Consider the following 14,924-nt stretch of genomic DNA (forward strand, 5'->3'; position numbering starts at 1 on the left):
CTGGAGTTCTCTGGCTGCAGGCACTGATACCTTTATGAAGCAGTTGTCTGCTGTAGTATTTTTCAGGTACAGTTGCATAGCATTGTGTAGCATATAACTCCCAGTACATTTGTGAGTCAAAACACCTCTGAGGTATTCAGGCATAAACATTTATGATTATGAGAAAGCTGCTGAAAACCAGAGTTTGAGAGAGAAATCTCAGACCCTTGGTATTTGGAAAAAAAAGAATATTGTGAGTAAGCAAAGAAGATTGCAATGTCAACCTCCATTTCAGTGTTCCTCAACTATATAGATACTGGGAATAACACAAGTTATCATGAGTTTCAAGGTTATTGTGCTGTGTATCTTTGTAGAGCTCTAAACTCTCTCTGCAAAAACAGATCCTCTTTGAAGGATATTTTTGTGATTGAGGTCTGGTTATGTGACAAGGGCAGCCTGGATACTGTATGTAGGGAGGATTTTGGTGGCCTGCTGGGAAGGTAGCTGCATCCTTGCTGTGTGTGTAGAGGTGTGTGCATGAATGTACATGTGTGTGACTTAATTAAAGCGCCGTTTGGGGGTGATCCACAAACAAAATCGAATGTTTAATGACAAAAAGTCGTTGGAGTAAATTTCTACTTTCATCGCTTAGAGGGAGGGGGGAGAACCCTACATGTCATATAAAAGCTAAATATGCAAACCATAGTCCCTGAACCTCAGCTGCTGGGCCACCTGCAAAGCCATATTTAATGGCCAAGATTACAAAGAAGTGGCCTTAGGCCAACAGTGGAGCACTGCTTTTGAACTCTGTCAACAGTCAGTTTATTCACTTTCCTCAAAGCAAAGCCTGTCTTCTGCCTGCTTGCTATTGTTAGCAGCTTTCTGGGTGTTCAGAACAAAGCAAATGACATATTTAAAATACTGTTCAGTTTATGTATATAAATTTGAGAGGAGTTCATCTTCGGCTGTCTAATTTGGTGTGGAGAGAATATTTCTCTGCCTTTAGTTAGGCAGTCAATTTAACTCATTGCTGTTCATCAACTCTTATAAATTCCATAGTCTGTGGATTCGGGTTTGTCTTACAGGTAGGAGTTCCCAAATTCTGAATGAGTACACAAAACTTCTGAACGGAAACATTAAAATATTTTCTTTTTTTTTTTTCTCCCCCTTGTTGTTAGAAAACTCACCCTGAAAGAACACAGTCAGAGAAGCTGCTTGCTGTAAAAGAGTTTGAATCACGTAAGTAAAAAAGGCTTGCAGGTAAACAAAGGTTTTGACTTAACTGTATTAATGGTTTGTTTCCCCATGGTGCCCCTTCATCAACACCTTTCAGAACATCCCACTCCTGCTGGAGGAAAGAAGTAAACAAAGAGAATTGTGGTTCCTCATTTTTATGAAAGTGCAGTGCTCTTCTTTCTTTTTTTTTTTCTTGGCTGTTTGTGGGAGCTGTGAAACGTAGACAGAGTTAATTATGTAGCATACATCCATCTCTTGCTTCTCTGGTATTCTAGTGTCTTTTGAGAATTGTAATCTTGCAAAATTAAAATAGCTGGTATTTGTTACCAGGAGGCATAAAATCAGAGACAGCACAGTTGCTTGATGGTGACAGTGACTAAGGGGCTAATTGCAGAACCCTCTGGACTGTTCTTCAGTATCTGTCACTGCCAGTCAAAATCTGACATGTTGTATATGATTCCATGTCCTAAATGCGCTAAAATAATCCAAAGAAGGAGATAAGGCAATGGCTTGCTTTTAACTGGGAAGCTACTGTTTACATCCAGTAAGGCTGAGTTAGAAACTGACCATTAGTGCCCACCCTGGCACAGTTTTCACCAGTCTGTTGTTTTCTTTCTTGGTGCTGAGCATAATAAACACAGAGGCAATGGGTTCTACATTCACATTAGTCACTCTGATGGCTTCCAAAACCTTTTACAAAATGCTGAATAAATGTACTCATTGCCAGGACTTGAGGTAGCAGAGTAACCAAGCACAGTAGTCTTATTTGCCTCCTGAAGAAAAGCTCCTATCATTGCTTTTGGGAAAACTGGGGGAACAAGGGGGAAAAATGCCAACATTTAACTTTGCCTGCGGCAAGGATAGTTCTACAGGTAAGTTGGCAGGATTGAGGTTGAGGAGAATAGGTAAGTGTCTGTGTATTCTTCTGCATTGCAGCTTGTATTCAATAATTTATTAATTTGAGAGATAAAAGGCCGAAATGTTTTTTTCTGTTGCAGTGTCCCACTTGTCCTCTAGAAGCCTTTGTTTTGTTAGCAAGCACCCTGTTCCTGCTGCTTTTTGACTCACCTCACTGCTTAGCACACCTTTATCAGTTGTCTTATGCTTTGCAACACCACACATAGGACAGGAAAAGGCACTTGGCTGTCAGTTGGAAGCTCAGAATTTCTTATTTCTGATTTGTCTTCATTCTCATCAAATGGTCCAATTTAATTTTCCTCAGTTTTTGGTGACTCCCCCATCATTCACATCTGCTCTTACAAATAATTTCCTCTTTCTTTGACTGTTGTGCAGCCTTTTGTCTCTATTATTATTTTGAGTTGGAGAGAGCAGGAGAGAACTAGTAACACTGCCACTGCAAGAGAATGGATTAGGAAAAAACTTCCAAACCTTCTGCTCTTGAGGGGAGAGAGAGGGTTCCAGGAGCATATGGTGGATCATCTAGCTTACTCTGCATGGGCGAGGTAGGGAAAGGTTCAGTGGCCATGGCTTTGGCTAGAATTTGTCATGGGCCTGAGGGTATATCTCTGGAGAAACCCATAATGGGATACAGTTGGCAGATCTGCCAGTGTGGAGACCCTGGGCGACATTCCCTAGTTTAGGGAGACACAAGAAGCTTCCCACAAAAAGCTGTTAAGACCCCATTGGCTCCTTCCCCTGTTCCTATGTCTGTTCCTATGTCCCTGAGCCACTCTCTCCCTATTCCCTTAATGACCCCTTGGAAGAGAAAACCGGAACTCTCCATGTGTGTGTGCCTGGGACGTGAACATCTCACTGCACAGCTGAATAAAGCATCTGTGGATACCATGCAAAGGCCCTTTCTGCTTCCTTACCCTGGACTTTATCGGCAGCTATTCAGGCAGCAACATGCCAGGACATTTCCACTGATGTTCCTGCTGTCTCCTGTTAGTAGATGTCTAAACACATCTCTGTTGATGGTCACCCCCCAGCCCATGGAGATGTGGGCACTTTCAGGCACTGTTTGCTACCTCCTGAAGCAGGTACCTGCAATAGGTCAGGTGGGTTGCATTCCTGGGCATCCTCATATCCTCCTCTTTCTGCAAAGGGAACCTGTGTAGCCCCCAGTGTTGTTGCTAGATCCCTATCGTGTGTGGCCACAAAGAGTTGGGGTTTCTGTGCTGAGAAGGACCACGTCTTTTAAAAGCAGCAGGGATAAGCAGCCTTAGCAGCAGTTTGGGCTGGTTTGTGCTGGTAAGGAATAGGTCTGTACGAGAAAGTTTCATTATATAAAGCATGTTTTCAGGTGGGTGATGTTTAGTGTGAGCTCATGCCACAGTGGGTGGGACCATGTAGCTGGTCGTGTCAGACAGCTGAGGACAGCTACCCTGGCTGAAAGGCTTCCAGAGGGCCAGGGCTGCTGGGCTGTTTGCTAGAGTTAACAAATGTGCTTTAAAGACAACCCTTCTCCACGGAAAGTAGTCTGTGTCCAATTATCTGCTAACATAAAGATGTCAGAAAATGCTTTTTAATCCTTCATGTTGGGCATGTGCTGGACTTCATGATCTTGAAGGTCTCTTCCAACCGAGTGATTCTGTGATTCTGTATTTTATGTTCTTGTAGCACACGTGTGGCTTTAGCAGAGGCAACATTATGTTTGTGGAAGAGCAGGCACTTCTTGCAGTACTTCCAAGTGGCTTGTCCCTCAGTGGTTTCTGTTAAAGTCTGGGCCTCTTCTAACCTAAGGCTACCTGGAGGGGTTTTCCTGTTACTGAAATGAAATGTGTTTTTTGTCCACAGACCTTGACAAACTAGACAATGAAAAGAGAGAGCTGATTCAGAACGACATTGCTGCTCTTCATCACTTTTACTCAAAGCACTTGGACTACCCTGACAATGCTGCCCTTGTAGTTCTCTTTGCACAAGTAAGTTGGCTAGAATACAGCCTGCTTAGGTGGATGGTGCTGTAGGAGTTCAGCTTTTCTGAAAGGGGGAGAATGTTAATGGCAATGGAAATGGTAGCTCTTTGCTTATCTTAGGGACAGATGACGATACTTGATGGCGATCTGCTTCACTGAGCAGTAGTGGCTGGATGTGCTCCACTTCTGTCCTGAGGGGAGAGACTCCTGTATACAGACTTTCCATGAGGTGCTTCTCAAACACTGAAGAAAAGAGGAAACAGCCTTTAATAAACCCTGTCCAAGTTAAGCTTCTTGTGGGCCAAACATAGTGTGGCTGTTGTTAAACTAACATGGAGGCTGCTGGCCTAAGACCCTGCCTAGACAAATCCTTCATTCAGGTTTCAAACTTGTGGTCAGGTCATCACTGTGTTTGACCTTCACAGGGAGTAAACTTCAGAGACGTAGAAAGAGCAGCAGAAAGCGCAGCGTAAAACTTTTATCTGGTGTGTGGCTTTTAAATGTAGTCAGGTGGTTTGGCCATCTGGAGAGATGAAGGAAAGACAGGATGTCTTGTTAGATAACTTCTGATATGTCATTTCTTTTTTCTCACCTACTTTTCATATGCATCTGAATTGGATGTATTGTAATGGAAGGAATAATATACCGGTGGAATACTGAAAGATCCATTTTCTTCTTTTCCCTCTTTTGCTTCAATATGAGCTACTTTTGTACTTAGGTTTCTGAGTAAAATAATATCTTGGGATGGGGGCAGATGCTGACTTCTGTGATGAAAGCTGAGATGGAAATATTCTGTTTCGTAGAGCTGGGTATCTAACAACAAGAAGGCACAGTTACTGTTTCCTTACTACAGAAGTACTCTTATTCTGTAGGGGAATGATTCTTTAGGATGTTTAGCATCTGCTTATCATCCCTTGTGTTGTTTCTAATTACACATTTCTTTTCAATGACGAGGGTTTTTTATCTTTTGAAGACTTTAAAATTTATATTTGTCAGATGGATACTTTGAAGATGTTAGTAAAACCAGTTTCTTGTGGTATTTATGAATACTTTTGTTAGAATGTAGTCAGAATTCCCCAAAGATTTCATTATTTTAGCTGTAATAACTTTTGTTTCATGTCCTGTCTAAGAGCAGCTCCACCAGACTGTGGTACTTGAACTGACTTCTGTGAGATGCTGACTCCCAGATCTCATATTCCATCCAGTCTTCTCTATGGATGTCACCCATAGGTGCTCCTTAAGCTCATCCTGATCATCAGGTAGCTCTCTGCCACTGTAAGCATTAGGATTTTTTGAACTAAAATCTCCGGAAGTCATCTGGATGCTTCTCAGAAATGTTTTACAGGATGCAACCTTCTGAGGTGTTAGTCCCAGGATAAATCTTTCCAGACGAATGGGAGGTGTGCTTGTACTTGAGCTGTGCAAACATGTTTCCTAATAATTACTTAACTTGACCCAAAACCAGTACTATGGATATGCTGCTGCTTCTTTGTTTTCCTTCAACACTTACACTGGCCTCATGTGGTCTGTTTTGCTTCTCCATTCCCATTGTTTTCCCTGTGGTTCGGGGCAGTCATTGGGATTTGAACACCTTCTCATTGCTTTTAGTGAACTTTGCCTGATGCTCTTCCTTACACAGCTGAAGTGCAAATGGTCCTTTTGAGTGGAATCGAGTTCTTTTGTCCAAAGTCCTTGCCTTTCACAGCCCTCTTCTCCAGCTGTTGGCATCATGCTACTCTCTTTTGTCCCTGTGAATATAGCTCTTGAGGCTGGAGCTTTTCTTCCTCAGCCTCACCTTGTCATACTCTTTGAACAGTTTCTCTCTGTCTTCAAGTTCCAGCATCTCACCCTTTCCTTGAAGACCTTGCATTTTGTGTGCCTCCCTTTGCACATTCTCTTTTCCACTATTGGGAACAATCTTGAACTCCACTTTTATTGCTGTTGTCTCTTCAGTCCCTCCACTTTGCTTGTTTTTAGTCATGAATTCATCTGGTGAAATCAGTGATATATCCCTTCTATCTCTATCCCTGTGTCATTTCTAATATGATACTTTCATGAATTGTGTTGTCTCTGGCTTAGTGGAGGGGAGTTGATGCTAACTCACTACATATTTTTAAATATTTCCCTGTGATTGAGAACCATCAAGCTGTTCTTTGTCAGCCTTTGTAGCCTTCTGTTCTTACTTGAGGTTGGTATTATCTTTCCCTTCAATTGTTTTTACATTCACCTATTACATTTTGGTTTTGGTTCTGGTATGCTTTTACATTGCTCAGTGCAGTAGCATGCCCATCTTGAGAAACTGGGAAACTTTGGGTGCTATATTGCTAAAAATAACAGGATACAGATCAAGCAGAGATAGCAGAGATACTGATGAGTGAATCACGATACTTGCCTTAATTGTGAACTCACCCTGAACAGTTCATGCCTGAGGACTGGCTTTGTGTGTTTGTGTATTTCTAAAAGCCAGTCCAGGCTGCATTCCAGCTTGTGGGGCATATCACTTTGCTTGGTGAGCAACATGCTCTACTGGAAGGCGTCCTTGCCTCTGGGGATTGAAGAAAAAACAAGAGACCAGAAAGCGATCTTTACAGTCCCTTCCAACCCAAACCATTCAATGGTTCTGTGATAATTGCTGGTAGTATTTGTTGTCAGCTCTTACCCTTTCCAAAACAAATACTGCACTATACTTGATTGACTGTTGTTGTGCCCTTTCTAGATTTAACTGGACTTGGCCATCTTGTTCTAGTGAGTAGTTGTTTTAGTGAGTTACTGGCGCTTTTTTCATGTTTGTAGGGAGATAATGGTGAATGTGGAGAGGGTTCTCTTTGTGTCGGTATGTGTGGGATTTGAAGTGGAAGTGGAATAAAGTACTTGACTGAGGTGCATTTTGGACACTTAAAGTCATACAAACCACATGAAAAAGCTGAAACTTCTGTAAGATTCCTTTGACTTGGATGAGAACAAAAGTGAGAAGGTTTTAAAACCTGCTTGAATCTATTCTATAAGAGAGTTTTGTGAACAAGTTCTTTTGATCCTATGTCTGTTTAAATTAGGAATACACTTCCTCTCATACTCTGTCCTTTTTCTGTCCCCTCCTATTCTATGTCTTTATGAGGTTCAAGTCTTTCTCGGTGCTTTTGTTGTTTTCACATGTGCTTTAGCTGTAGCTGATATGTGCAGACCTTGATGACAGGTCCCATTGTGGCAGGTCTCTGTGACACATGCTCCATCAAAGCTCTGGACTGCCCCAGCCTGGCTGAGTTTGCTGCCCTTCTTTCCCACATTGCTCCTTGCATGTGCAGTTCTGCTTTGGCCCGTTCCTTGTCATGGCCCAATGAAGTTTGCTTGCCCCATGTTGGGCTGAGATTTTGTGTGCTCTTTTTGAGCCCCACTTCTCGTGGTTGGCCCTCCAAGGAGCACTTCACTAGATGTGTCCTGAGCAGGTACAAGTGTTGGACCATCAGCTCTTTAGTGTCCTGTGCATTCCTTTGGAGTGGGACTTTGTGCTCACTTCACTTGTCGAGATGTCATGGAGCTCCCTGTGAGTCCTGGAGAGGTGGATGAAAAATTGTAAGCAAATTACAATTCTGCAATTATGTTTTATGTATGAGAATGTGACATGTGAGTACATGGGGAGTACTCAGCTGACCAGAAGCTGATCCAGCACCTTTCTCTTTTTCCTTAGGTTAACTGTAATGGCTTCACAATTGAAGATGAAGAACTCTCTCATTTGGGATCAGCCATATTTCCTGAGTAGGTTGATTTTAATATTTTAAAAGATAAAATTAACTTATTTCAGAACAAATGGAGGAAGTACATATCTACCAATAGAATTAATTTATCTTGTTTTGAATATCTTTAATTGGCTAATAAAATGTGGCAAATTATTTGCAGAAGTTTTTCTTAAAAATCCAGGAATTTTGGAAAAATTGCACTTGTAATTTGTTTTGAAACTTAGATTGTGAACTATATTCAGGTTGGTAAAAACCCCTTAACTTGGGTAGCAGGTTATGGACAGGGACATCAAGTAATGATCAAACCCAAATGAAAAGGATTGCAGGTGACTTGCTCTATTCACAACTTCCTGTTTTGGCTGTGTAGAAACCTTGCCCTGGTGCTCTCTGAACTATATCCCTTCTACCTTTGTTCCTTGGCAAATAGTAAATCCCTTTCATAGCTTGTTTGAGCCTCCTTGCTATGACAGTGGGAAAAAAATTATGTACAAGCTTCTTAGCTTTACAAATAAACTGCAGATGTTAAGTGTTAACCACAGTTCATGAATGGGGGACTACAGTTTTCTTTAGGGCCAAGAAATATTTCTTGCATTTTAAAATCTGTCCTTCCCATTTAATATTGTAGCAGAGGAGGGTGTTTTCTGCCCCTGATCTTTGCACAGCCTGTATGAAGGTATTAGCACTGAGGCTTAGTTTGACTTCCTGGTGAGGCTTGGATTACTCGTAGCTTATCTGTGTCAGAGTAACCTGAAACTTACGGATGCCCACTCAAAGCTGGATGTGATTTTGCCAAGTGCTGCAGACAAGCAGTAGTAGTTAGTCCTTGCTGCACAGATTATTCTTCTTCTCTAGGCAGGTCTGTCTGATGTTTATATCCCTAATCTACAGATTGGAAATTAATGCCTTGAAATGCCCAGGATCAGAATCATTGTGAGAAGAGGAGAATATTAAACCAGGATGTTCTGGAAAAATGTCCAGCACCATCACTTTGTAAATGCTCAGGATACAAGAGTCAGGTCTTTCCTTATTAACAGTTATGCCTTTGAGCTAAAAATACTGAAGGGACAGTTGTTATTTTGCTAGATTGGAAGAGAAAAAAATTTTAAGTTTAATTCTATCTCAGATAAGCAGTGAGCTGCACTTCCTCCAAGCTTGGTAGTAAGGAGTTTACTTTTCTCTGTCCATCCAGGTTTTTGTCCAAGTCATGTGCTTGTATAACAGACAGAGATCGCCTCCCTCCCACTTCAAACATGGAGTCAGTTTACATTTTAATAGAAGCCAGCTAAAATTTTAACACCCATCTCAACTTGCAATGCAGTGAAGACTTTTGTTTTCCTGTATTTACTTGTTTCCTTTTAGGTTAAACATGTTTTTCTTTCTCCTCTGAGGCAAATAGTCTGTCTATCACATTGATAGTAAAGCTGTATCAACATACCTGTCAGCTGTCCTGTAGCACTGTAAGAAGGGGAAAATAATAACTTGCCTAGTTCTGCAATAATAGGATTTAAAAATTGTAATGATTCATTAGCACAGCCATTCTCCATATCATTAGAATAAATAACAGTACAACAGATTTTCCCAAGGTTACCTTCATGTTAAGCCTCAGAATAAAAAGAGCTTAGAGAGACAGACTGACTCAATCTTTCAGACTTATTTATTTTGTGAAGTGGTGCTTAACTTTTTGCATGTTGCTTGTGGTGGTGGTTGGGGTAAACATTTGCTTTTCTACTTTTACAGTGTTGCATTGATGAACCATAGCTGTTGCCCAAATGTGATTGTGACTTACAAGGGAACCTTGGCTGAAGTCAGAGCTGTTAGAGAGATTGAGCCTGGAGAGGAGGTAAATGCAGTGTTTGAATGTGCTCTGTTCTCGTGCAGCCCGACGGGAATCATTCTGCCTCTCAAGGATCATTTCAGTTAGATGGCAATTTAAAAACAGGAAGGAAGGATCTTTCTCAGAGAAATGCAAGATGGTGCTTTGGAAAAATTATGGTGGCTCTGGAGGACTGAAGGTTTTTTTGGAGGCAGTACCCTATTTTTTGCTAAAAGATGGGAAGGGCACCTGCAGCAGTCACTGTGTATCTGCCAGCCCCTCTCTCCGTTTACCCATCTGTAAAATGAGGCTGAGTTTACTGATGTTTGGCTGGTGCTTTGAAATTCCAAGATCAAAGCAAATTATTACTGCTATAATAGTTCCCAGTATAATAGTAATGTGTTGAAATTGAAGCCAGAATAAACAAGGTAAATGGGTACAGATAAATCCTCTGACTTCTGTTTGGACAGAGCATCCACAAAACATGGGACTTGGTCATATCACCTCAGTGGCATTTGCTGGGAAATCACAGAAGAACAAATGTGTGGTTTTAGGTGGAGTGAAACTGAACAAAGAGGAATAAAAATCTGTGAAATTGAGGAAGGCTCTAGGTTTACTTTGAAACTTTCTCAGTCAAATAATGAATTTGGCAGGAAGTTTTAAACAGTAGAGCTGCACTTTATTTAAAAAAAAAAAAACACCCCCAAAAAAAGATGTTAAACAGAGCTGGAGAGGATGTTCAAATACCTGTAGGGAATGAAGATACTGAATATCCTCTCTGGGGATGGAGTTTGCATGGAATTTCAATGGCTCATTTGTAAATGTTAATTTATTTGGGCAAAGTTAATGCTGATAAGGTCAGATTTGATTCTTGTAACATCTACTGTTTTCTGAGCTGCAGTAGGAGCCTGGAAGAAAGGTAGAGAGGTTATTTTTTGGGTTTTTACCTGATCCCAGGGTGAATGACTCAGGTGAGCAACTTCTTTTGATACCATTTCCCAGTGATGATTTTTTGTCTGTGATGTTGGCACTCACTGCAAATGCATTGTGGTAACCAACAGGACTGATTCTGGCTTCAGAATTTTGTGGAATCCCAGACATTTTTAGCATTTTGGGGGAAGGTGTATCATTAGAGGTAGATGATGTTGCTCAACATCTCCTTCAGGTTGAATTCTGCCTTAGAATTTGCATCAGCTCTCCAGGACCTCACAGGTTTTGCACATTTGCTTTTCTGACACTTCAGAATTTCCAAAACGTGAGCTGTGCCTGTGTGTGGTCAATGTGCAGTCTCCCAGCCTGTGTCTCCATCTTCAGGCTCCCTGTAGCCATTGCAGGGCAACATTTTAAAGTTTTTTTTGCTGTGAATGTGGTTCTTGCATTCCATATGCTTTGAAAATTTGGAAGGGAGGAGTGTGAAGGAAAATGTGAGATTACACACACTTAAGAAGAAGGTGCGCTGTATGAAATTACATGTAATTTTACATTTGAAGAAAAGAGAAACTTATATAGAGTATAAAGACTGAGCAGTATAAAGACTGAGCAAAGCATTTCAAGTAACTGTAAATGAGGAAATGGAGCTAAAGCTGTTCCTTGGTGTGTGGAATGATCAACTGCACTGTGCACAGGATGTGTTTCTTGGGGGAGATCTCGTTTTAAAAGCACAGCATTAAAGCTAGTTGCAGGGGTTCTTTTCTGAAGACCATTGAAATAGAGGAAAACTTAAGAATAGTGTATGTGAAGGGCCTTTAAAATGTTCAAAAGCAGGTTTTCTTTGCTTTAAAATATTGCTGCTGAAGTAAATCTGATATTCATTCTCCTTGAACTGGAGCACTGGGCCTCTCTTCTTTTCAGAGATCTAAAGGTCTTGTCCTAAGTTTCTAAAGCTACCAGTGACTGCTGTTGCCCCAATTTTTGTGGGTTTTCAGTAAGAAAAAATTGAGATTCCAGCCTCCAAAAAACCAGGCCACTGTATTTTATCCTAGGCTGGATACCTGAAATCATTATTTTACTTCTGAAAAGGAAGCATCTCTTTGTAGTCTGACAGGAGCCTAAGATTTATGCTGTGATAGTTTCCTTATCCACACCTGAATCTTGCTGTCCTGGGTGCAAGCCAAGGTAATATTTGAGGGAAATTCCATAATGAATAGGAAAGGAACACTTCTCTGTCAGGTAGCATTCACAAGTGACAGCTCCTGATGCTGCCAAAGGGCTTGGAATGCAAGGCAGCAGGCAGGTGATGTGGCTGCAGGGGTCCAGAAGCTGCATGAATATGTCATGGTCATACTACATATATCAGAACAAGTTTAATAAATATGTTTAGTGATGCTGCTTCTCATTAACTGTTGGTTTGTTGGGGTTTTCTTACCATGTAGATTTTCAGCAGCTATATTGACCTGCTGTATCCCACAGAAGACAGAAATGACCGGTTAAGAGACTCCTATTTCTTTAGTTGTGATTGCAGGGAGTGCACTACAAAAGAAAAGGTAATGAATTAGTGTGACATGCACTTCTGACTGTCAAGGTACCTACCCATGTCCTTAGATGTAGTATCCTGTCTGGCTTAATTACATTTTTCAAAGTAGCATAATGGGAATGGGGGGGTGGTGGTTGTGTTTTTCTGTCTTTCTGTCCAGAATGCTTTCTGATACTCATTCTTTCCACTGTAATCATGACACACCAGGAAATTTCCTGGCAGAGGCCTATTTAAAGCTGAACTACAAAGCAAAGATGAAAACATTGTTAAAAGTAGTTAATTATACTGTGTCTATGCTACCTGGCCAAATGAATTTAGTTCAGAACTTTTTTGCCTTTTTTTTTTTTTGTTAATTTGATCCTTTATCACCAACTCCTAGCAAGTCAATCTTGCTTGGGGCATTTCCAGGATAGAGTGCTGCTGCATCTCCTGGGTGGGATATTTCAGCTAATTCTAGGGAGCATTATATGGCATGTCTGGATGGCTTGGAGATGCAGCAGAATCTGAGGAATGATCTTGTCTACAATATTCTCATATTGGTCTGCTCAGGGACAGACCCTTGGGATGTGCAGGCCAGAGTTATGTTCATTAAACGTGAACTGGTGCCCCTCAAAGGACAAAGGAAGATCCAGACAGTGTTCCTGACAACAAGGTGTTAGATGTTTCAAAGAAAAGCACTTCTCTCAGGAAAAGGGTACCCAAACCCAACAGATACTGGGACAGCTGTGCCTGTGCAATCATTTGGACCTCTTTCACTGAAGGTCCTACAAGAATTGAGCTCTGTGTAGCATTCCAGACAAGATCAGTGTGTCTGGCATAATCTATTCCTTAAATTCCAGATAATTTTCCCTCCCATTTTCACCAGGCTTCCTAAAGTGATCAGACAATCATTTCCTTCCCCTACATGGTGTCATTTTTTGTAATTTTTTTTTTCCAGATCGTACCCAGTATTGTTGCTTGAGGCCATTCTGTTGATACCATATAATTTGTGGTTTTCCCCACAGTTACCTTGATAATTTTACTACTGAGTTTAATGAAACCAGGATTTCATCTGTGATTTTCAACAATGTGCTACTGTGGGAGTCACCTGTCACTCAGCCTCCTTCAGTTTTGGAAAGAGTCCCTGTAGCTCTCTCTGCTGGCAGATTAAATAATAAAGAAAAAAATCTTGCAACAGTGTGAAGCTTAAACACAAAAAACTGTGTTTAGATTGTGACTGGCTCCTCATGAAATAATATGTTAGACAGAGAGGTAAGAGAAAGTGGAGCTGTCCAGCAGAAGTAACAAAATATATGGAAATGTGGTTTTGTCTATAGATCTGAAGGATCCTTTTCTGTATTTAAGATTATATAATTTTCCACAGAGATATTTAGTAGTCAGCCTGAGGTACTTAAGCTAGTATAGCCTTAAAACTAAGCCTAAATTTATTTTAAACCCCAATCTCTTGGGAGCAGTAAAATTTCTTATGTAAAACCACTTGCAACACAAAATTGAAAAGCTCTTCAATCTTCCAAAAGAAAGAGACTTCATGGAAGTAGAGAATGGCAAATGAACTGGAAGGCATGGGGATCCTAGGATTTATAGCCAAGACTTTAGAGTAAAATTGCAGGTGCACATTCTACCTTTGTTTTTTCATTCTTTGAAGAGCTTAAGTTCACATCTGTGTCTTTTTATTAGAGAAATTTTGTATAGCAGGTGCACTTTTATTTGTAGGGCTTGGAACCTGCCTTTGTAAGGTCCATTGTGTTTCCTTCAGGATAAAGAGAAACTGGAAATCTGCAAGCTGAATGATCCTCCGTCAGCAGAGACAGTAAAGGACATGATCAAATATGCCAGGAACGTAATTGAGGAATTCAGGCGAGCCAAACACTACAAATATATCCTTTGTCTTACCCTGGTGTGCCCCCTAAAAATCTTGCCTGCTGGGCTTCAGAAGTACATGAAGGAGAAATAATATGACCAGTAGAAATTAAACTTATTTCTGTCCTCTTTGTCTCTGAAGGCATTATCAGCTAATTGTATAATGAGAGGCCATCGAGTTATTGTGTTCCTTGACTTCTTCCTACCCCCTAGTGAATTACTGGAGATCTGTGAACTCAGTCTGGACAAGATGGGTGCAGTGTTTGAGGACAGTAATGTTTATATGTTACATATGATGTACCAGGCCATGGGTGTCTGTCTCTATGTGCAGGATTGGGAAGGTGCGCTGTGTTATGGACAAAAAATCATCAGACCCTACAGGTAAATATGAGAGACTGTTTTTTTTAATGCTCTAATTAATAATCTCAACAATTAAGACACGTTTGTGCAGAGATCACTTCTCTCAGTATATATGTTGTATAAACATTCTTCCCATGATACCACTACTCAAAAAGGGATATTTAAGTGCTGGGACAGGGTTTGTTACTACCAGAATGTGGTCTGCCATATATAGGAGGACTGACTTTGAAATCCTTGGTTTGGGTTCTCAAAATAATTTTGTGCCACCTTAGGTGCTGTGCTAATTCTGCTTAGCTGGATAAATGCCAGTTTCTAAAATACTGTCATTTTTTACTAAAGAAGGGCTTCGAACTTCACCTGCAGCCAGTATTTTGTACAAGGTAATGGAGGCAAAGCCTGTGCTGCTGTCAGCCTCCCACAGTGTCCCAGCCCTCTCTGTCTGCAGCAGCACAGTGGGCACGGCTGCAGGAGAGCAGAGCCGTGTCCCAGGGCTGGGCCGAGCAGCAGAGGGAGCTGGAGCCGAGCTCAGCTCCTGCGCTCAGAGTGCCCCATGGCCCTGGTCCTGCTGCTGTAGAGCTGGAGGTGGGGAGAGT

The 14,924-nt window shown here is 41.2% G+C and overlaps 1 protein-coding gene across 1 annotated transcript in view; it reads left to right on the forward strand.

Moving 5' to 3' along the window:
* The window catches only part of SMYD2 (SET and MYND domain containing 2), a 28,518-nt gene that overhangs the window by 10,303 nt on the left and 3,291 nt on the right, over positions 1–14,924 (forward strand). Inside the window, exons 4-10 of the mRNA XM_039697733.1 lie at positions 1,158–1,218; positions 3,973–4,097; positions 7,777–7,844; positions 9,563–9,665; positions 12,011–12,121; positions 13,868–13,988; positions 14,178–14,352. Coding sequence (XP_039553667.1) covers positions 1,158–1,218; positions 3,973–4,097; positions 7,777–7,844; positions 9,563–9,665; positions 12,011–12,121; positions 13,868–13,988; positions 14,178–14,352 — 764 coding nt within the window. The remainder of the gene's footprint in view (positions 1–1,157; positions 1,219–3,972; positions 4,098–7,776; positions 7,845–9,562; positions 9,666–12,010; positions 12,122–13,867; positions 13,989–14,177; positions 14,353–14,924) is intronic.

Source organism: Passer montanus, unplaced genomic scaffold, assembly GCF_014805655.1.
Source record: "Passer montanus isolate IOZ18808 unplaced genomic scaffold, ASM1480565v1 scaffold12, whole genome shotgun sequence".
Classification (NCBI taxonomy): Eukaryota; Metazoa; Chordata; class Aves; order Passeriformes; family Passeridae; genus Passer; species Passer montanus.